The 24,672-nt window shown below is 39.7% G+C and overlaps 1 protein-coding gene across 8 annotated transcripts in view; it reads left to right on the forward strand.

Moving 5' to 3' along the window:
- The window catches only part of LOC126279051 (testis-expressed protein 2), a 321,894-nt gene that overhangs the window by 293,787 nt on the left and 3,435 nt on the right, over positions 1-24,672 (forward strand). For all 8 annotated transcript variants that reach the window (XM_049979461.1, XM_049979464.1, XM_049979465.1 and 5 more), the window contains one exon: positions 421-522. In XM_049979461.1, coding sequence (XP_049835418.1) covers positions 421-519 — 99 coding nt within the window. In that variant the 3' untranslated portion in view covers positions 520-522. The remainder of the gene's footprint in view (positions 1-420; positions 523-24,672) is intronic.

Raw genomic sequence — 24,672 nt, forward strand, 5'->3', positions numbered from 1 at the left:
ATGTCGAATGGCCCATTGTCTTGCTCATCTAGTGCAATATTCAAGAAAGCGAATCTAGTAATATCTTTCGCTCTTGAATTAAAGTGATAAGAAAGGCAACAGAATAATGGCAACACCTGGAAAGTATACTACATTAGCTGTAAGCTACAGTTATTGTCTGGAGACACATGAGATTCAGTAAGCAATGGAAAGGTAAACAAAAAAATGAGACAGATAAAACTGTTAATACATAATTAATTTTCCTATTGTATTTCTGCTCTCAAGCAGTTTTATTTGGTTTACTTTATTGCCTCTGTACTGAAAATGTATTATTTAATTGATGTTCATTCATTTTAGTTGTCACTTTCCCTGAGGTATTTATATAATTTTAATACTAATTTCTTCTATACATATGTACACATCCTGATTGGTATTTTACAGAAAAAATTTGTTCTTCCAAACATGGATGATCTGGTGATACCACCCATGACTACTACTTTACCTTACCAGGAGCCACAATCCAAAAATAAGCCTCAGTAAAAGGTATGTAATTTATAATTGACCTAATATTCTGTCAGCCATCATATCTTGGTAGAATGTTGTCGAGATTTAAACTTGAATGCTGAGTATTATACAAGTTTCATTGTGTTACAGCTAGCCAGTGATTTGCTGAGCTATTATCTGTTAATTATTAGAAAAATATAGAAATAGATGGTACAGTTATTCTTTACTGTTTACTGTGTAAGTCTCAGTACATATAAACAGTATTCAAATAATGGAGCAGGAATGAGAGCAGATTTATTGCAATTAAAAGCTATATCCAAACTAAGGTGTGTATTTGCCAAAGATAGCAATGGTCCATTTTCAAATTAAATCTGCTGCACAGCTGATGTATTCAGTAGTTGTGAGGCACTAATTTGATTTTCTTTAGTCTCTGACACCTTCTTGGTAGTATTTTTGTTTGTTGCATTGAAGTTGAAATACTTGTTTGCTCAAGAAAAAATGTGTGTAATACCACAAACTAGATTGTACTCAGGTTATCACTCACAGATAACTGAAAGTACAGTGGCAGAATTACTCATACAAACTGCAAAGTTATAAAAGCATGCATTAACGAAGCACTGTCTAATAATTAATGATAGCTCTAACTGGTCACTAAATGAAGTAATCAGGTGGGGCACAAAACACTGTCCGTATTTACATAAAATGTCATGTGTACTGTCTTCTAGTAATGTTTCAGAGTAAAGAGCTCTAAAATAGGTATCTTAGTTCACTAATTGATTAAAGTCATAACTCTGAAGAATAACTCATTTGTGTGACAAGGATAGATCAGACCCCCTGCCAACCATGACATAGTTCAGTGGAAATATCTATTAATTTCATTTACAGAAATCAACTGGAAGTTTTTGGACTGCATATTATTGATTTTTCACAAGTGCAGGTACATACATTTCCACAAGCTAACTATGCATAGCTGTAATGCGAGCAAATATTGGGAGCTTATGTGTACACACTTATTAGCTTGAGCGGGACAGGGCACAGACACAATGATTGATGCCTGACTATTTAAAAACTAGAATATGAACAAATATTTATATTAGAAATTATACAGTAATTTTAAAACTGGCTAGGTAAAATTTTGTTATTGTGGTGAGCTATAACAAAGAATAGGATATTTTCACAAAAACGATAATGCAAAAATAATGCTAAATTAGCTATTTTTAGCAAAATAATGCAAAAGTCAGTGATTTTTATGAGATACCAGAAAATTTGTAATTTTATCCTGTAGAAATGCTATAAATCTGGTTATGGCAGTCAATTAATATTTCTAAATGACAATTATTGAATGTTAAAACTTGACTTTGACTTCTAATCTCCTCAAGAGTGAGATTTGTGTATAGCTTTTCCTGCATAATGAATTTCGACATGACTGTGAAAATAGCTCTGAAATTATCAAATTTTGGCAAAAAAGTCATTCAGTTCGGCAAAAAAATTACCCACTTTGGCAAGAAGTCATTGTACGTGGCAAAAATGTCACCATGTTTGGCAAAATAAGTCACAACATTTGGCAAAATAAGTCACCAAATTTGTCAAAACCAACACTGACTCTGGCAAAAAAAAGAAACCAAATTTGACAAAAAATTCACAAAATTTGGCACAAAATATCCGATTTTGTCCATGTAAGCTTTTGGAGTCAGCTGCTCCGTCTTCTGGCAGAATGGCTGAATGGGAAGGAAGAGGGGTGAAGGAAAAGCACTGTTGTTCAGATATTTAGGTGTGTGTCACATACTTACAAAACACCTAACAGTATGATGATTAGCATAATTTCTGGGGAAAAAATTATTAATCAACAACAGTGGCAGTCATAACATATGGAATATTTCCAACTTGCTATGCCATATAGCGCTGGAGAATTAGGCCTATTTATTCACAGCAGAACAGAAAAAAAAAGAGGAGGTGGAGGAGAAGAAAACGATCATATTAGTACCTCTGTGAATTTTTTATTATTTTTTGAGTATATTATTATTCCATTTGTGCACAGCATGCTGCATCACTGGAAAATGCTCTTCTCTTCATGAGGAAAACAACTCTGCTCCTTAGAGTGGCAACAATAATATTTTATGTCTATCCCAAACTCTTATTTTAAAAACAGTGGTGGCGGATATTCTCTCTCTAATATACCAGGATCCTATATCCCAATCATACCATATTCAAGGAAATTAATTCTTGTTGTGTTGGAGCCAGCACTGACACAAACAAGGAAGGAGTAAAGTTGTGATGGCTTGTGTCAGGAATCCAAAATCATCTGTACAAAACACTTTCCAACTCAAAGAAAACTTTATTTCTATCAAAGGAAGGAACAATACTTAACTTGATTGCTATGCATCTTTTGCCTCGTACATGCAATTACATTAGTATATCTAAAAACAAAGATGATGTGACTTACCAAACAAAAGTACTGGCAGGTTGATAGACACACAAACATACACACAAAATTCAAGCTTTCACAACCAGCAGTTGCTTCATGAGGAAAGAGGGAAGGACAAAAGGATGTGGGTTTTAAGGGAGAGGGTAAGGAGTCATTCCAATCCCGGGAGCGGAAAGACTTACCTTAGGGGGAAAAAAGGACAGGTATACACTCGCATACACCCACATATCCATCCGCACGTACGCAGACACAAGCAGACATTTGTAAAGGCAAAGAGTTTGGGCAGAGATGTCAGTCGAGGCGGAAGTACAAAGGCAAAGGTGTTGTTGAATGACAGGTGAGGTATGAGCGGCGGCAACTTGAAATTAGCGGAGGTTGAGGCCTGGCGGGTAACGAGAAGAGAGGATACGCTGAAGGGCAAGTTCCCATCTCCGGAGTTGTGACAGATTGGTGTTAGTGGGGAGTATCAAAGATAACCCAGACGGTGTAACACTGTGCCAAAATGTGCTGGCCGTGCACCAAGACATGTTTAGCCACAGGGTGATCCTCATTACCAACAAACACTGTCTGCCTGTGAATGGACAGTTTGTTGCTGGTCATTCCCACATAGAAAGCTTCACAGTGTAGGCAGGTCAGTTGGTAAATCACGTGGGTGCTTTCACACGTGGCTCTGCCTTTGATCGTGTACACCTTCCGGGTTACAGGACTGGAGTAGGTGGTGGTGGGAGGGTGCATGGGACTCTTCGTGGAGTGGGGAGGATTTCATGAAGGATGGATCTCTTTTCAGGGCAGGATTTTAGGAAGTCGTATCCCTGCTGGAGAGCCACATTCAGAGTCTGATCCAGTCCCGGAAAGTATCCTGTCACAAGTGGAGCACTTTTGGAGTTCTTCTGTGGGAGGTTCTGGGTTTGAGGGGATGAGGAAGTGGCTCTGGTTATTTGCTTCTGTACCAGGTCAGGAGGGTAGTTGCGGGATGCGAAAGCTGTTTTCAGGTTGTTGGTGTAATGGTTCAGGGATTCCGGACTGGAGCAGATTTGTTTGACACGAAGGCTTTGGCTGTAGGGAAGAGACCATTTGATGTGGAATGAGAGGCAGCTGTCATAATGGAGGTACTGTTGTTTGTTGGTGGGTTTGATGAGGACAGACATGTGAAGCTGGCCATTGGACAGATAAAGGTCAACGTCAAGGAAAGTGGCATGGGATTTGGAGTAGGACCAGGTGAATCTGATGGAACCAAAGGAGTTGAGGTTGGAGAGGAAATTCTGGAGTTCTTCACTGTGAGTCCACATCATGAAGATGTCATCAATAAATCTGTACCAAACTTTGCGGGCAGGCCTGGGTAACCAAGAAGGCTTCCTCTAAGCAACCCATAAATAGGTTGGCGTACGAGGGGGCCATCCTGGTACCCATGGCTGTTCCCTTTAATTGTTGGTATGTTGGCCTTCAAAAGTGAAGAAGTTGTGGGTCAGGATGAAGCTGGCTAAGGTAATGAGGAAAGAGGTTTTAGGTAGGGCGGCAGGTGATTGATGTGAAAGGAAGTGCTCCATCACAGCGACGCCCTGGATGTGTGAAATATTTGTGTATAAGGAAGTGGCATCAATGGTTACAAGGATGGTTTCTGGGGTAACATATTGGGTAAGGATTCCAGGCATTCGAGAAAGTGGTTGGTGTCTTTGATGAAGGATGGGAGACTGCACGTAATGAGTTGAAGGTGTTGATCTACATAGGCAGAGATACGTTCTGTGGGGGCTTGGTAACCAGCTACAATGGGGCGGCCGGGATGATTGGATTTGTGAATTTTAGGAAGAAGGTAGAAGGTAGGGGTGCAGGGTGTCGGTGGGGTCAGGAGATTGATGGAGTCAGGTGAAAGGTTTTGCAGGGGACCTAATGTTCTGAGGATTCATTGAAGCTCCGCCTGGACATCAGGAATGGGATTACCTTGGCAAACTTTGTATGTAGTGTTGTCTGAAAGCTGACGCAGTCCCTCAGCCACATACTTCCGACGATCAAGTACCAGGGTCGTGGAACCCTTGCCCGCCGGAAGAATGAAGATGGATCGGTCAGCCTTCAAATCACGGATAGGCCTGGGTTTCAGCAGTGGTGATGTTGGGAGTAGGATTAAGGTTTTTTTAAGAAGGATTGAGAGGCAAGGCTGGAAGTCAGAAATTCCTGGAAGGTTTGGAGAGGGTGACTTTGAGGAAGAGGGGGTGGGTCCCGCTGTGATGGTGGATGTAGGACAGAACTGTTCCAGGCAGGGTTCAATTTGGATAGTGTCTTTGGGAGTTGGATCATTAGGAGTAGGATTAGGATTATTTTTCTTCGTGGCAAAGTGATATTTCCAGCAGAGAGTACAAGTGTAGGACAGTAAATCTTTGACAGGGGCTGTGTGGTTGAATCTGGGAGTGGGGCTGAAGGTGAGGCCTTGCGGTTGGCCTGTAGGAGGATGCTCTGAACAACCGGTATGGATGTGGGAGAGGAAAGATTGTGGACTTTTATTAAGGATAGGAGTTGACGGGTGTGTTCATTGGCTGAGTTGATGTGTAGGTGAAGGATTAGGTGGGTGAGGGCAATGGATTGTTCAGTTTGGAACTGGTATAGGGACTGATGGAAAGAAGTGTTATAGCCAGAGATGGAGACTTTAAGTGTGAAGCCTTTGGGGGTAATGCCAAATGTCAGACAAGCCTGGGAAAATAAAATATGGGAGCGTAATCTGGCTAGGGCGAAGGCATGTTTGGGGAGAGAATGTAAATAAAACTTAATGGGGTCGTTGTGTGGATGTTGTGAGGGTGACATGGTATTAGAAGGTGGAAAGTGTAACATGAGACTGAAATGAAAACGAAAATAAATATATATGGGGAGAGATAAAGGTGAACTAGAAAGCAACTGGAGATATGATGTGAACAAAAGGCAAAAAAGTGCTGGTAAAAGCTGAGATATGTTGATCCTGTGGTGAACTTGGTTTGGTAAACAACGATGTGCACAAAGGTGAGGTGGTTGTGTTGCCACCAAAACACGTTAAAGAGTGGGGAAATTCGGGAAAATTTCGAAAAAATTGCATGTAAACATATTAAAAGGAGTGGTTTTGTGGTGGCAGATTATGAAAATGAAGCTTACAGATTCAGATTCAGATTCTTTATTGGTCATTCAGCATTATTACATGCAATAGACTTCGTTAGTTCACTTAACCTAATATTTTTATTAAATATATTTAACACATTTAACTTAAGTTGATATTGGGTATTTCTAAAAATTCTTCTATTGAATAGAATGGGTTCATTAACAAGAAGCTGTGTAGCTTTTCCTTAAATAATTTGATTGGCATGCTTGTGGCATATTTGTACAATTTGTTATATATTTTAATTGACATGTACTTATGGCTATTGTTTGTTTTTGCTAATCTATTCTGTGGCAAGATCAGAGAAGTACAGTTTCTTGTATTGTAGTCATGTCTTTGATTCATTACACTTAAATTAGGTAGTTTCACAAGTATGAAGTTAACACTATCAAGAATATATAGATTAATAACTGTTAAAATTCTATATTTAATGAACAATGGTTTACAATGTGTCCTATTATCTACCTTTGCCATTACTCTGATTGCTTTCTTCTGGATCACCAAAATTTCATTTATTTTTTTGCTATTTCCCCAGAGCGTTAGCCCATACCTTAAAACAGACTGAAAAAAAAACAAAGTACGCTGTCCTTACATATTCCGATGTCACACAGAACATCAGCCTCTTCAACAGGTATATAACTCTTGACAGCCTAACTGCTATGTGTTCTGCATGAGAGTCCCATGTTAGTTTGTTGTCCAAGATTATACCTAAAAATTTTGCACTTTGTTTTTCTATTTTTGTAGTCTTTGATAGACTGAACCACATGTTCTGGGTCTTTGTCTCATTTAATAGTAGCCCATTTGCATTAAACCATGATGTTGCATTTTCTTTTGCCAAATTCATACTGCTTACAAGTTTATCAAAATCATGGTTTACAGACAGCAGAGTTGTATCATCTGCATACATATATGTCTTTACATTAATATTTGCCGGTAGGTCATTTATATGTATGAGGAATAGAAGTAGTCCTAATTTAGATCCCTGTGGCACTCCGTGTTGAACCTCAAGTGTGTTTGACACATTACTTCCTGAGCTTACCACTTGCTTCCTATTATTAAGGTATGATTTGACGAGTTTTAAACTTTTGCCACATATTCCATAATATTCGAGTTTAGAGAGTAAAACAGAGTGGTCAACACAGTCAAAGGCCTTGCTCAGGTCACATAAGGTTATCTGTATGTGAGCCTGGTCCTCAAATGCTGCTAAAATGTCACTCACTAAGAGTTCTATGGCATGTATGGTTGACCTTTCTTTCCTGTAACCAAACTGTGATGTACTCAGCATATCGTTTAGTTCTAGGTACTCATAGATCTGCTGATACATTATGCCTTCAAAGACTTTGGCTAGTGTTGGAATTAGTGAAATTGGCCTGTAGTTAGCAGGCTCAGCTTTGCTTCCCTTCTTAAAGATTGGAGTCACCTTGGATAGTTTGAGAGAATCAGGAAAGACCCCTTCTCTAAGACACAAGTTTATAGAATATGTTAATGGTGCTGCAATGTAAGGTATTACTTCTTTCAGTAAATTGTTTGACATATCATAAATATCTGTACTATGTGAATTTTTCATTTCTTTGACAATTTTGATAACTTCGTCTTGACATACCTCTTTAAGGTGTTTCAATGAAGGTCCGGCCTGATTATGATTTCGGTTTGCAGTCTTAAGATAATCTATATGCGTCACATTGGGTTTACTGATCAAGTTTTTTATTTCATCTGCATAGCCTACAAAATATTTGTTGAATGTATCTACTGGTATTGGGACTGTCTCATCAAAGTTTCTTATTTGACCTTTAACAGTCTTAATTATTGTCCAGGCAGTTTTGCACTTGTTTCTACTACTTTTTATGAGATTAGTGTTGTATCTTTGTTTAGCCAATTGTAGCTCTTTCTTATACAATTTTTTTGCGTTGATTTCAAGATCCTTAATTTCTTTAGAATTAATTACTTTGCCTAGGTGCTTTAACAGCAATAGCTTATTTTTTAGATTCTCCAACTCTTTCGTGTACCACATTTTACCCTTTCTTGTTTTGTGATATTTCTTTGGTACAAGATGAGCTTTTAAAACCCCTATTAAGTAATTGTGGAATGTTTCATACACTAACTGCGCATTAGAACCACATGTTTGAAATAATTTGTCCCAGTTAGTTATGTTTAGTTGGTGTGTTAGTTTTCCGAGATTGCTTTTTGTTAGTATAAAGGTATTGCATTTTGATATTTTTTGTGTGGCCTTGTTCCCATTCATTTTCATAATATGTCTTAATTCTACTGTTAGGATAGAGTGGTCAGAGAAAGCAAATTCCTTTACATTGGTGGAGTAAATATCACGAGTACAGTTGACAAAAGCATTGTCAGGGCACGCTTTTAGTCGTGTCGGTTCAGAATTTACATGATGGAAGTTGTGCTGCCTTAGCATGTTTAGTAACTTATTTACACTTGGTTTGTTACATGTTACATCAAAGCCTGAATTAAAGTCTCCCCCAATTATAGTTACATATTGTTTCCACTTTGTTATGTGGCAGAGTATACTGTCTAACTTATCTAAGAAAGTTTTTTCATCTGAGTCAGGGGTATGGTATATACATACTAAGATAAGTTTCATTACATCACATATGATTCCAGCAATTTCAAAGTGTTTCTCTTCACATGCCCAACTAAGATCTAGTGGTTTAAACTCTATTTCCTTTGAAACGAAGATAACAGTACCTCCTTTGCGGTACTGAGATCTGCAAAAACTGTTTCCATGTTTATAGCCTTCTGGTACATAGTATTCAATTTGTCCTGGTTTAAGCCAATGTTCAGATAAACATAGGAAGGAGTACTTATTATGTGGCATTGCCTCCTCCAGTATTTCAACTTTACTTTCAAGACTCTGAATGTTTAAGAATATGATACTACTGTTACTTATCTGTGAGTTTGCAGACAGTTTTTTCACATTTTTGTCTTCTTTTTGGCTTGAAACCATAAAAAATTATCACTAAGTGGCACAGATGTATTTTTCCTTTGGCTCCTCCTTAAGCTGCACTGTACTGCTACTGTTGCTTCCTTTTCCACCGCTGTACTTGGTGATGTGGTTACTGCTGCTGGTGAAACTTCTGCTGGTACTGCCTTTTCCACTACTGTTACTGGTGATGTGGTTACTGTTGCTGGTGAAACTTCTGCTACTGGTGATGTGGTTACTGTTGCTGGTGAAACTTCTGCTGGTACTGCTACAGTTACTTCCTTTTCCCTTGCTGTTACTGATGATGCCACTGGTGACTGTGATACTTCACATGTTGGCACAGATGTAATTTTTTCATTACAGAGTGTATCTGCAGATGTTTCTTCCTCATATGTTGTAGGTGCACTTTTCATTTCTGTTGTCATTGGCAGAGAACCTGTTGCAGGTAGTGCTGTTTTCACATGGGTGTCCACTCCTGCAGTTTTTATCACCTGGAGAATTTCTTTGGCCAGCACTTTCTTGCCTAGGTTGTTTCTGTGTAGTCCATGTCTAGTAAAATGCTCTCTTACTGAAGTCGGCGCTTCAATGAAAGTTGTGTGCACAAAACTGCTACAAATCTTCCTGAATTTTCGATTTGTTGCGATGATTTCTCTGTTTACACATGAGTTTTCTGTTAAGTCGTGCCTATGGGGAATGTTTACAACAAATACTTTCGCCTGTGAAATTTTTCTTAGCGATTCTTTCAGTGCTCTTACAGCAAGGCTGCTTTCGTTTTTATAGACATCGTTTGCTCCTCCGATGATGACACAGTTGACATCACTTTTTATGGCACTTTCACAGTTTTTTAGCACTTCCCGTAGAGGAGCACCAGGTTTCGAAATTCCAATCACTTTGTATTCCGATTGCATGTCAGACATGATTGTGGCCAGTCCCTTACCATGACTCGTTGATAATATGTATATTTCTTCTTTCTTCTTCACTGTTTCCTTTTTTGTCTCATATTCTGCTTTTTAAAAGTTGCTGTAACACGATTTTTTCGTTTAAGAGTACTTGTTGGTAACGAGTTTCCGCTGGCACTTTTTCGTTAAATAGATCCTTGTGAGCAGTTACCAGCTACACTGAGATTTTTTGTTCGTGATTCTGAACTGTCTGCATTTAGTACATTGTATTTATTCATTAACGGAACACGAAAAATGTTGGTATTTGACACAGGGCGAGAGAATTTCTTAGGCCTAATATATACACACTCTCGTTTGTCTGTTTGCGAGTCTGTGGGAACGTCCATATAGTCAATCAAACTTTTCAGCATTTCTGCGTATTGTCTGGCTTTACTTAAGTCACTTTCCAGTTCTTCCCTCACGCTTATTTAGAGTCCAGCATTGCACATTTCAAATGCAGTTTCAAGACCGTTGCACTCTGTTCCGCAGTCGCATGTATGTTTACTGAGATTTGCTTCCACGAAACAACATGAATGATACCACTTATGTGCCACTACACATATTTTAACACCTTTTATCACTTTTTTTGCACATAGTAGACATTTTACTGAGGGTAATTTTCCGATATTTACGGAGCGATTTGCCACTACATCCATATACGCCGCCATCTTAACACAATTGTCTGACGAAGAAATAATTACATTAAAACCAGTGGGAAGAGGCTAAAAATGATCAGCGGTGTGGGAAAAATGGAAATAAAGCAAAAGTTATTAGAACTAGCCAAAATGGTTGTTTAATAGGTGAAAGGAATTTTGTGAACTGGAAACAGTGGATTTTATAGCAGCGGTAATGTTGAAAGCGGCAAAAAAATTTTTTTTTTATAGTTTGGAAGTGGGTTACGTATTATTGAGTATACATAGGCGAGATAAAATTGTATGGTAGATTACCGTAAAAAGGAGAAGGTGAAATTACTTGCAAAAATGTTGACCTTTATCTGTCCAATACCCAGCTTCACACGTCTGTCCTCATCAAACCTACCAACAAACAACAGTGCCTCCATTATGACAGCTGCCACCCATTCCACATCAAACGGTCCCTCCCCTACAGCCTAGGTCTCCGTGGCAAATGAATCTGCTCCAGTCCGGAATCCCTGAACCATTACACCAACAACCTGAAAACAGCTTTCGCATCCCGCAACTACCCTCCCGATCTGGCAGAGAAGCAAATAAACAGAGCCACTTCCTCATCCCCTCAAACCCACAACCTCCCACAGAAGAACCCCACTTGTGTCAGGATACTTTCCGGGACTGGATCGGAATCTGAATGTGGCTCTCCAGCAGGGATACGACTTCCTCAAATCCTGCCCTGAAATGAGATCCATCCTTCATGAAATCCTCCCCACTCCACGAAGAGTGTCTTTCCGCAGTCCACCTAACCTTCGTAACCTCTTAGTTCATCCCTATGAATTCCCCAAACCACTTTCCCTACCGTCTGGCTCCTACCCTTGTAACCGTCCCCGGTGTAAAATCTGTCCCATGTACCCTCCCACCACCACCTACTCTATTCCTGTAAACCAGAAGGTGTACATGATCAAAGGCAGAGCCACATGTGAAAGCACCCACGTGGTTTACCAACTGACCTGCCTACACTGTGAATCCTATGTTCTCGTAACCCTCGAGGCCTCACCCTTCGTTAGTCGCTCTCCTCACCCATCCAGCCCCTTCCCTGCTCCCATTCCAGCACTACAGAGCCATCATTCGACCACCACACCCAGTCTTTTTTTTTCTATTTTTTTAATTTATGTATTTCTCTCCATGTGTCTCCTTTTCTACTACTTCTACTCCCCCCCCCCCTCCCCCCACTCTGCTGCCCGCTGTCCAACCTGCAGCACTTCACTGTCCAGCATCCCCACCATACTATCCATTCCCCTTCCCGCCCCAGTCTCCTCCTTCCCCCACTCAGTCGCCATTCCCATCATGCATTGGTGCTGGTGCTCGCAGTGTGGTTTCAGTTGCCTGAGGCTGCAGTCATGTGTGTGAGTTGCATTTGCGTGTGTGTGTGTGTGTGTGTGTGTGTGTGTGTGTGTGTGTGTGTGTGTTTTGTTGACAAAGGCCATTGGCTGAAAGCTTTAAGTGTAAAAATCTTTCTGTTGTGCCTGTCTGCGACTTAGTATCTTCTCTATATTGTGAGTAGCAACTTTCCTTTTCGCAATTTCTCCTTTGTTACTATTTTCATTTGCATCACTATACTCAATGCTCATCCTCTTTCTCTTCTTTCCTATGTTTCTCTTGGCACCTTCCAAACAGACTGCTCACACTGCTTATGAGTCACACTGTATCAGCCATCACAGCTCCACACATCAGACGCCTACAAGACCATTCTGATTGTTGGTGCAGCATCTTATGTGCTACATTACTCCCACCAATATAATTAATCCTATACTTTTAAACTGATCACTCTCTTGCATCATTTCATGTACTTTTACGTGTTTACTCCCGCAACTTTCCAGTGCAACACAATATTGTATCTCATCCTACGAACCCCTCCCCACCCCCGACACCTTCTCCGTTCTATCCCAGTTTGCACCTACTAATCTCACCATCCGGTCACATCTGCTGTCCCCCTTATTCACAGTTATCCACACACAGACCTGCTAACCACAGTAATACATATTTTTATCACTTATTCTTTACTTTGATCTGTGTGACTTCTTGCCAATTTTAGCCACCTTTCGCGTTCGATATCGTCTACTCCCTCAGATTCAATCTTGTTTCACCCTTTTGCATCCATTTCATCCTTTTCATATTACTTTTTTTTCCCACTGCCATGGATCCTTGCTCCTTCCATCAGTGCCAATACAGAAGAGTCTCCATATCCCTAGCCAGATCCGAATCCCACATACTGTTCCTCCATTGTTGCTTGACTCATGGAATCCCTCTAATGGCCTTACCATCAAATTACCCATCTCTGGCTGCCACCCCTCCTTCCACGACTGATGACCTTAGCTGTTTAGTTCCCCTTAAACATCCCAACAACCACCACCATCACAATTCAAATTCTGCCAATCCTTAGCCCTCACCAACATATTCCTGAAAAACCATATCAACCAAGCCCAAACCTCCCTGCAGTATCTTCTTTCCATCCACAAGATTCTCCTGCTAGCAGTCCAAAATTCCTGGAACCCATAACACACATTGAAACTCCTGCCCTGCAAGAACATGAGCAACATGCACGACGCCACCTCAAAAAGCTCTCCATCTTGCTCACTTCCTACTCCCACCTTGGAGTGCTACTGTCCACCACCTCCAACCCCTCCCATACCTCCTCATAGTGGACTAACCCTGTCTTGCAGACCTACTACACATACCCCACTCTCCAAAACTCCCTCCCACCGCCACACACAATCCAGAACCTAAACAGACCTACAACACAGTCATGAACCTTTCTTCCAAAAGCCTTAGCCCCGCAGAAATATCAGTCCTTTCCAAAGGCCTCACCTTTTGCCCTTCTCCCAAGTTCAACCATGCAGGCCTTGTTAAAGACCTTCTCTCCTTCTCCCGGCCCCTACAGTGGAAACACTTTTTTGCCACCAACCCTACCAATCAGACTCAACCATAGACCAATATTGAACCTTGCCTAACTCAGTTCACCCCTCCATCCAATCATGTTCCACCCCCACCGCCCCCAAAAGACCCCCTGTTAACTTTCCAGAGTTTCTTAACATCAAACCTTGCCTCACCATCATTCCCCAAATCCCTCAACAGACAGCCTAACCTTAAATCTGCAGAAAGAAGTGCATTCCACCATCTAAAACTGATCCTGACTTTATAATCTTACCTGTGACCACCTTGGTGGTCTGAACTGCAAGGATTACCTGATGGAAGGACTCCATCAGCTGTCACATGCTTCCACCTACAAACCTTGCCACAGTGACCCCATTCCAGTAATCCACCAGGATCTCCAGTCACTACTCAAATCCTTAGGCCCATCCCAGAACCTCTCTCTGGAGTCCATCTCTCTACTCATCCCTACCACTCTCTGCACTCCTACCTTCTGCATGCTTTCTAAAGTCCATAAACCTAACCACCCAGGACACCCCATTGTAGCTGGTTACTGTGCCCCCACTGAGAGAATCTCTGCTCTCATAGACCAACACCTTCAGCGTATTACACAGAACGTACCCCCTATATAAAAGATACCAACCATTTCCTCCACCAACTCTCCACAGTTCCTGTCCCTTTACCACATGGTGCCTTGCTCATCACTGTTGATGCCAACTCCCTGTTCACTAACATTCCTAATGCCCATGGCCTTACCGCTATTGAACACTACCTTTCCCAATGTTAGGTGGATTCCAAACCAACAACCCCCTTCCTAGTCACCATGACCAACTATATACTCTCCCTCAATTACTTCTCCTTTGAAGGTATTACCTACAAGCAAATCCGGGGTATGGCTATGAACACCCGCATGGCACCATCCTATGCCAACCTATTCATGGGCCATCTAGAGGAATCCTTCCTAAACACACAGAATCCTAAACCCCTCACCTGGGTCCAAGTGACTGATGACATCTTTGCTATCTTGATTCAAAGCTAAGGACACCCTATCCACATTCCTCCAGAACCTCAACAACTTCTCCCCCATTTGCTTCACCTGTTCCTATTCAAGCCATCAAGTTATCTTCCTAGATGTTGAACTCCACCATCTGTACCTCTGTCCATAGCAAACCTATTAACTCCGAGCAATACCTCCACTTCGACAGCTGCCACCCATTTCATACCAAGAAGTCCCTTCCGTACAGTCTAGCCACCAGTGGTCGTCGCATCTGCAATGACGAGCAGTCCCTCTCGAAGTAAAGTATACTGAGGGTTTCAATGGAGCCTTCACTGACCTTAATTATCCTCCCAACCTTATACAAAAACAAATCTTTCCAGTCACCCACTACCTCCCAAAGCCCCACTGTCCAGCCACAGAAGAGCATTCCCCTCATAAGTTAGAACCACCCAGGACTGGAACAACTGAATTATTTTCTCCACCAGGGTTTCGATTGCCTGTCATTGTGTCCTAGAATGAGAAATGTCCTCCCCATTATCCTTCCCACCCCTCCCACAGTGGTATTCCACCGTCCACCAAAGCTACGCAATATACTTGTCCATCCTTACACAATCCCTGCCCCCAGTCCATTACCTCATGGCTCATACCCCTGTAATAGACGATGCAAGACCTGTCCCATACATCCTCCCAATACCACCCACTCCAGTCCGGTCTCTAACATCACCTATCCCATCAAAGACAGGGTTATCTGTGAAACCAGTCATGTAGTCTACAAGCTAAGCTGCAACCAGTGTGCTGGATTCTATGTAGGCATGACAACCATCTCTAACATCACCTATCCCATCAAAGACAGGGTTATCTGTGAAACCAGTCATGTAGTCTACAAGCTAAGCTGCAGCCAGTGTGCTGGATTCTATGTAGGCATGACAACCAACAATTTGTCTATCCTCATGAATGGCCACCGACAGACTGTGGCCAGGAAACAGGTGGACCACCTAGTTGCTGAACACGCTGCCAAACATTATATCGTTCATTTCAAGGACTGCTTCACAGCCTGTGCAATATGTATCCTTCCCACCAATACCAGCTTTTCTTAATTGCGCATGTGGGAACTTTCCGTGCAATGTGTTCTACGGGTTCCCATAACCCTTGTGGACTCAACCTTCATTAGTCGCTGTCCTCACCCATCCAGCCCCTTCCTTGCTCCCATTCCAGCACTAACCAGCTATCATTCCACCGCCACACTCAGTTTTTTTTCTATATTTTAAATTTATTTATTTCTCTCTATATGTCTCCTTTTCTGCTACTTTCCCCTGCCCCAGCCGCAACCCTCCCCACTTCTCCCCTGCCTCCATCCAACCTGCAGCACTTCACTGTCCACTATCCCCACCATACTACCCCTTCCCCTCCCCGCCCTTGCCTGAGGCTGCAGTCGTGTGTGTGTGTGTGTGTGTGTGTGTGTGTGTGTGTGTGTGTGTGTGTGTGTGTATATTGTTGACAAAGGCCATTGGCCAAAAGCTTTAAGTGTGAAAATCTTTTTGTGGTACCTATCTGGGACTCAGCATCTCCGCTATATGGTGAATAGCACCTTTCCTTCTCATAATATTGTTAAGCCTTAGGAACATACTTTTCCTCCTCAGAACTGGATAAGCTGAATTAGATCTGTAAGGGAAGAATGAGTATCAGCTTGGAGGAATACATGTTTCTTCAAATTTCTTAATCACAAATCCAACATCCAACAGAAGAGACAGAAAGGAATAGAAAAATATGTTAGTGGTTAGAATGTTATACTTTAGTTACCTGCCTTTTCCACTCTTCGCAGTTTCTGAAGCTAAAACTTGTGTACAAATACTAAATCTTTGTAGCCATATTTCAGTTACTTTTGTGGTCTTCAGTCCAAAGACACCTGTCTACCCTGTACATGCTTCTTCGTCTCTGCATTATTGTTGTAATTTACATCCATGTGAAACTTCTTGCTGCATTTGAGTCTTGGTATAACCCTCTCCTCCTCCTCCTCCCCCCCCCCCCTCCCCTCCCTGCCCCCCCACCTTTCCCCTCATTACATTGTATTGATAACTACTACTTACAATTGCGAGGTTAAGAAAATTGTCTACATGTTGTACAGTGGTGACTACCTAAAGTGGTTGATGTGCTTTGTCAGTGCTCCATGATCTGTATTGCTTTTAGTGTGTTGAGGTGAAGCTACAGTGTTTATCTTTGGAACAATATTATAGGAAGTGACATTATGCCATCTAAGTACAACATCTGTACATTTCACATCTTTGTTTGTGTAAATAAGTTGCTTTGTGTATGGACAAGACTTCATCTGTTAAATAAACTCACACCTAAATTTTAGAGTCTTGTACTTTACACACATACTAAATGTGCTGTTCATGTCATTTTCTCCATAGTGTTACAATGGTTGTATCAAAACTTGTATTGTGAATTTTCCAACATTTTTGAGCTCTACTCACAATTAATACAGTATCTTCAATTGCAAACTACTCTTATGTTTTCTATATATTTTATTTAGATGTTGTGCCTCCTATTTTTAGTAGATATGTGTCCCAACAAAAAAATATTAGTGGTAATTTTTGGATGCTTATAAGCGTCATACATAATTAATTCTATGGTAGATTTCCAGATGTGAACTACATTTGTGTAGTCTACAAATTTTGCCACTAGTACCATGTTTTGAAAATCATTTCCTCATAACTGCAGTGCAGATACCTGTTGTTGTTGTTGTTGTGGTGGTGGTGGTGGTGGTGGTGGTGGTGGTATGATTTGATGCAGCTCGTCGTACTGGTATATCCTCTTCAACCATCATCATTTGGCAAAACAACTACAACCTACATCCATTTCAACCCGTTGACTGTAGTGTGGCCTTGGACTTCCTGTACAATTTTTACCTCCTATACCTTCTTCAATTAACAAAGAAATGATTTCTTGATGCCTTAGTTAAGTTGAGGCACACATTTCTTTTTTCTCCAATTCAGTGTAGTATGTCTTCATTAATTATCTGATCTACCCATGTAATCTTCACCACCATAAGTCTGAGATGTTAAATAGTCCACATTTCACTTTCTTACAAAGTTGCACTCCTGACAAATATCTTCGGAAAGAGACTTCGTAATGCTTAAATTTATATGCACTGTTAGTAAATTTCTCTGTCTGAAAAATGCTTCTCTTGCTGTTGCTACACTTTCTTCTAAATCCTCCCTACTTTGGGCATCACCATTTATTTTTCTGTGGAAATAACAAAACTCATATACTACTTGTAGTATCTTATTTCCTAATGTAATTCCCTCACCATCATTCAATTTAACTTCACTAAATTCTATAACTATTGTTTTAATTTGATTGATATTCATCTTATAACCTCTTTTCGAGATACTAGCCTTTCCGTTCAACTGATCTTGCAAGTCTGTTGCTGTCACTGACAAAATTACAGTGTCATCAACAAACCTGAAGTTTTTATTTCTTTCTCCTGAAGTTCAAGCCTTGTTTCTAAATTAGTTTCATATAGTGGTAGCTTAATGTAGAGACTGAATTATATGGCCAGCAGGATGCATCCCTTTCTCACCCCCTTCTCAAACACTGCTTCCCTTTCATGTCCTTAGACTCTTATTACTGCAATCTGGTTTTTGTACAAGTTGTAGATAACCATTCACTCTCTCATTTTTATTCCTAATTTTCAAAGAAAGTATTCCTGTCAGTATTGTCAAATCTTTCTCTGAAAACATAAGTTTGCCTTCTTTCAGTTTATCTTTTAAACAAGTCTGATCTTGCCTTTCTTTGGAATTCATATTATTACATTATTGTTGTTGAAGAGTGAGGGTAGTGTTTTATATCTTGCATTCCAGGTGGAATAGTTTTGTTATGGTATTTTGTCCCTAGGATCTTTCTCATTCTGGGGGAATGTTGTCAACTGTAGGTATTTTATTTTGGCTTGGGCCTTTCTGTGATATGACAAATTCTTCTCACAACTTCATGTCTCCCATCTCATCGTTATCTACACTTTCTTCCATTTATACAATATAGTCTTTAAGTTGTAACAGTGGAAACACTAGGTAGGAATATCAACAATTTAGGAAAAGATAGATTGTTACATACCATAAAGATGACATATTAAGTTGCAGATAGGCACAATTAAAAGACACTTACATTAAGCTTTTGGCCACAGCCTTCATCAGCAAAAGAGTAACACTCACCATTCGTACACTCAAGCAAGCACACCTCATGCACACATGACTGCCAACTTTGGCACCACAGGCCAGAGGCTTTCTGGCCACACTGCTGGAGTTTGTGGTCATGGATGTGTGAGGTGTGCTTACTTGTGTGTATGAATGGTGTGTGTCTTTTGCTGATGAAGGCTGTTGCCAGAAACTTTATATAAGTATCTGTTAATTGTGCCAGTCTTCAATTTAATGTGGCATCTTTACAGTAAGTAACAATCTATCTTTCCCTGAATTATTGTCTTCAAGTTCATTTCTGTGGTATAGCCCTTGTAAATACTCTTTCCATCTTTCAGCTTTCCCTTCTTTGCTTAGTGCTAGCTTGTCAACTGAGCCTTTGATATTCACACAGCTGCTTCTCTTTTCTCCATAAGCCTCTTTCCGTTTTCCCATGGTGCCATCTACCTCTCCCAAGGTCACATGTTTCTATAGTTTTGAATTGCTGCTCTAGCTGTTCCTGCTTTGCCATTATTCAGCCATCATGTTGGGTTGAGGAAGACCTGGTGAAGCAGATGGGAGAGGACATATTGAGGTTGTGAAGGAATTCCTAATATTTTTTCTCTCTGTCTCTCTGTATTTTTGCTCTAGCTTGAAAAATAATTACTCTGAAAGCTAGCTAGGTTTCTTCCTTTTTTATGTGCCTGTAGACAACTCAACGCTTCTGTTTTTTAGTGAGTGATCTCCTTTAATCCAAAAGTATTTACCTTCTACTAGCACTTCCATACAACATGTTATCTATTATAGAAAACTTATTACATCTATGCTCTTGTGTTTGATTCTGCCAGCTATGGTTGCTTTGTATTGCTTGTACTGATTTGAAGAGTTTTTATTGTTACTGATCTGCAATTATGTCTCTTGAGATCTCTTACTCTTTCTTCTTTGAGCATCCTCATACTATTAATGGGCATGATAAATTTTTGTTGAATAAAATACATGACACTGCAGTTGATTTTCATTATCTTCATGCTCATTGACACACAGTTTTCCCTTTTTATGATCAGATTTGTAATCAGCAGGAGCCACATTACTTGATACTTATCAGTAAGCTACACCGGTGATCATAAAACTTCACTTGTGGCAGAGCAACATATTACGTTACATAACTGTGACATAGTAAGTGTAGATATGAATAGAAAATGTGAACTACCTGAATATTACATTATGAAGCATAAATTGTGTATGAATTCGCAGCTAGGGCATGGCTGTCATAGATATATACTTTGACTGTTGGATGATGGCTGATGAACACACACCATAACTATACAGCCATGGCTGCCTCACAAAGATGGTTATATTCGGAATACCAGTCATGACCTGCCTAATAACTCAATGATTATGTTTGTACTAGATAGCACAGACTGGCTAAGGATATGTGCATGACACCTATTTACACACACACACACACACACACACACACACACACACACACACACAATACAGGAATCACAAAATGGCAAAGTACAAGATTATTACATGTTAACATTTAACAACAAAAACAGGAAATTTAAAAGTGATGAAGTCACAATAGGCAGTGATGTAACTTTGTTTAACTAATAACTGTATAATCAGAAAATGGCACAGTTGTCAGTGCTATTTTGTAGGGGAGCACGTCACTATGACAGGGGATTCCAAAAGCTCACTAAAAATATTGAGAAAATTTCTAATTGCAAAAATTGACAAACCATAAAGTTATTTTCGTGAAAGTTAGAATTTTTGGAAATAGAAAAATTTAGGTTACAAAACTATTTTTTGAAATAATTACACTTTAAGATTGGAACTGTTTAGAAAATGAAAAATTTTAAAATATTAGTAGCTTTTTGAAGTATGAAGTTTTTGGAAAAGTAAAATACTTGTTAAAAAAAGAAGTCAGTTTCCAATTGAGTTGTACCAATCCTGAATTAAATTACTTATAGCTTATTGAAAATCAATCATTTCCAAGCTTTACTAGTAAATCATGGAAATTTCCTCAAATAAAATATTTATAGGTGACTGACAATGCTGACATCAGTAATCATGAAATACATACTGAATAATGAAGTTTTATGAAATACGTCATGGATAACAAATTAATTATTTTGTTTAACTATTGTGAGCATACTATTAACAAAAAGAGATTAGAAAGTAGGACAATATTGGCATGAGTAGTAGTTTTAGAGCAAGTATGACTGTGCCCCTGCCTCCATGAACCATGGACCTATTTACAACTTGTACAGAAACCATACGGCATGAAAGCGAAGCATTGGTTGAGAAGGGGGTGAGACAGGGTTGTAGCCTAACCACTATGTTATTCAATCTCTACATTGAGCAAGCAATAAATGAAACCAAAGAAGAATTTGGAGTAGGAATTAAAGTTCAGGAAGAAGAAATAAAAATTTGAGGTTTGCTTATGACACCATAGTTCTGCCAGAGACTGCAAAGAGCTTGAAGAGCAGTGGAACAGAACAGACAATGTCTCACAAGTAGGATATAAGACGAGCCTCAACAAAAGCAAAACAAGAATAATGGAATGTATTCGAATTAAATCGGGTGATGCTAAGGGAATTAGATTAGGAGATGACACACTAAAAGTTGTAGAGGAGTTTTGCAATTTGGACAGCAAAATAACTGATGATGGTCAAAGTAGAGAGGATATAAAATGTAGACTGGCAATTGCAAGAAAAGCATTTCTGAAGAAGAGAATTTTGTCAACATCGAATAGAGATTTAAGTGTTGGGAAGTCTTTCGTGAAGGTATTTGTCGGGAGTGTAGCCATGTATGGAAGTGAAACATGGACGATAAACAGTTGAGACAAAAAAAGAGAATAGAAACTATCAAAATGCAGTGCTATGGAAGAACACTGAAGATCAGGTGGATCAATCACGTAACTAATGAGGAGTTATTGAATATGGGAAGAGAAGAAATTTGCGGCACAACTTGACCAAGAGAAGGGGATGGTTGATAGTGTGCATTCTGAGATATCAAATAATCACCAGTTTAGTATTTGTGGGAAGTGTGGGAGGCAAAAATTGTAGAGGGAGACCAAGAGATGAATACAGTAAGCAGTTTCAGCAGGATGTTGGTTGCAGTAGTTATTGGGAGATGAAGAGGCTCGCACAGGATAGAGTAGCATGGAGATCTGCATCAAACGCCTTCAGATTGAAGCCTTAGAGTAAAGTGAGCAATACTATGCCTCTTGTCGTGAGCAGTGTGCCACAGCCCAATAACTAACATTTTGAAATATTTGCACATGTTGTGTAGAGTTCATTTTCTTCACGCGTGGTTATAACTCATGATTTCTGTGACGGAAATTACTAATTTATGCTGAGTGAGAACTTATCACAGGAACACAGTGATTGTTAACTCCTATGAACAATGACTGGTTAGCAGGACAGTGTTAATAGGCTTACTAATTATTTTCGTGCACTATCTGAATTGTTTCGAGTTCCGTACATGTGTAGCAGGACAATGATTCAGTGAACTGATATGTTAAATTTTTGCCACATGTGAATTGTTTTGAACCACTGAACTCTGTTATGTGATTACTTCACTGAGATATTTAACAATCAGTGATCTAGTGATTAGGTGATTGATGCACCCATGAACCACCTGGCAAAATACCTGAAATGCATTCTCAGTCAATATATGAGTAACTGTGAACACCATATTTGCTACTTCACCATCTTTGTACATCACCTTAGTCATTTCTGATGGTAGGATATGGATGTTATGGTTATTTTTGATGTTGTCTCCCCTTCTTACTGGAGTTCAGTTTTCTGGTTGCTTGGAACTTATTGTAGGAAAGTTTGGCAGTTGTTTCACAGCAATTTTTAAGCATGTTCTAACATCAAATTATTTCCTTTCGGTGAAAACTATTATGAGCAAACCCATGCCATGGTGATGGGTAGTCCATTATTAATTGTTGTGGAACACTTTGACGTGAAGGCACTAGAATCTGCCAAGTTGAAACCCATGTGATTTATATTGATATGTGGAACACACATTTTGTATTGTGGCCACATGGAGTGGAAAAGCTTCAAGGGATCCTGGAACATTTAAACTCTATTCATTGTAATATGTAAACTTGGAAAAGATGGCCACCTAGCTTTCCTTGATATGTTGCTTACGAGAAGATCAGACTTATTCTTGGGTCACAGTATATATAAAAAACTTGCACTGTGACCTCTATCTCTATGCCTCAAGCCAACACCATGTGTCACAAAGAAATTCGGTGCTTAATACTGGTTCACTGAGTTTGAAGACTTTCAGACAAGGAGAGCCTCGCCAGAGAATTACAAAACCTACAACTGGTGTTCTGAAGGAATGGATACTCAGAGCATCAAATTGAATGGGAGATACAGTCAGAATCAAAAAAGCCTGAAAAAGAAGTTGAAAATGATACCAAGAACAAGAAGCAAAAAATCCCTTATCAGTCTTATGCTGGCCCAGTATCCATAAAGATCAGTAGACTCCTAAAGAAACATGGCGTCCAGTGCATTTTGCTCCTTCATATAAGAATAAAAGCATTCTTTGTAACATGAAAGATGACCACTAGGTCTCCAAAAGCTGGGGGTCTATCACATTCCACGTGTTTGTGGCATACCTTATGTTGGACAGACTATCAGACTAGTCGAGCAGAGATGCAAGGAACATCAGCGACACACCCTTCACCAAAAGAACCAAACAGATCATTTGTCACTGAGCACCATCTCAGATATAATCATGAAATGAAATATGATGAGGCCAGCATCGTGGTACAAATGTCAAGTTTCTGGGACAGCAAAATTAAGAAGTCTTTCAAAATAAAGGTGTAAGAAAAAACATAATAAACAGGGTTGGGGTTTTCAGTTTAAGTAACACTTGGAGTCTGGAACTCAGTTTATTAAAATCTCGCTGATATTGCGTCCATTAGAGTTTGAAATGATCAGGGAATTTGCATTTCATGGTGTATCAATGAGTGCTCTGTAAAACAAAAGAGTATCAAAGGGTACAGTGGGCACTGGGTATCAAACTTGGCTATAAATAGCGGTGTGCGACCAGCAATAGCTCACAGTCTGTTTGGAGTCCAGCCAGTGAGTATACATAATAGCAAAACTTACAGCATCTGAAGAAAATGGCTTGAACTGGTCGTAGAAATATTGTGCAGAAAATGGAAACAACAACTCAGCTGAAAACCTGGAAGTTTACTATTAATCAGTGATGCAAAGAAAACCTGAGAGATCACAAGAAAGCTATTGTTCAAAATCCATCTTCACTTTAGGTGTGTCAGTGCTGCTTTGACACCATTCACAAAATTTGTTAAATATTGTTGTGCCAGCTATTTTACAGAAATTTATTGATGTCTTCAGACACAATTAGCATTGACACTGAAGTTCAATAGATGTTTTCCACTGCTTGCAGATCTATTCAGGAGTGTGGATTACTTTATGTAAAAATAAAAAAAATATTTTATAAATTTAGTGTGTTACCAGTTACATGTGCTATGTTATCACAAATACATGTGCAACATTCCAAAAGCCGGTTAAGGACATAGTAATGATACATGCTGCATAATAAGTACTGATAACATCCACAGCAGCCATAAGCATGTGTGCATCAACAGAATAGATATTACTGTGGAGTTCAACAACATTACCAAACTGTGGGTACCACCACGCTAACAGTTTCAGAATAGGCCCAAGGATAGTGTTCATGGGTGAAAGGTGTGCAGTGTGACAACACATTTCGACTTCAATGTACCACTGAGGTTTGTGCAGTGTGACTACACGTTTTGACTTTGAAGTACCACTGAATGTTGGTAAAACTCATTTTGGCAAAGTGCATAACTCCATCAATGTCTTAAACAAATGACTGCACACATCTTGTGTATAGTGGTGTCACACAACTATATGTTAATACAAGAACATTTTAGATCCTTATAAATCACAGAATTCCATATGGACATTGCAGAAGGATTATTTCATGACAAATAACTCCTGATTATATGCTAAACTTTTTCTAATCAT

This window comes from Schistocerca gregaria, chromosome 6 (assembly GCF_023897955.1).
Source record: "Schistocerca gregaria isolate iqSchGreg1 chromosome 6, iqSchGreg1.2, whole genome shotgun sequence".
Classification (NCBI taxonomy): Eukaryota; Metazoa; Arthropoda; class Insecta; order Orthoptera; family Acrididae; genus Schistocerca; species Schistocerca gregaria.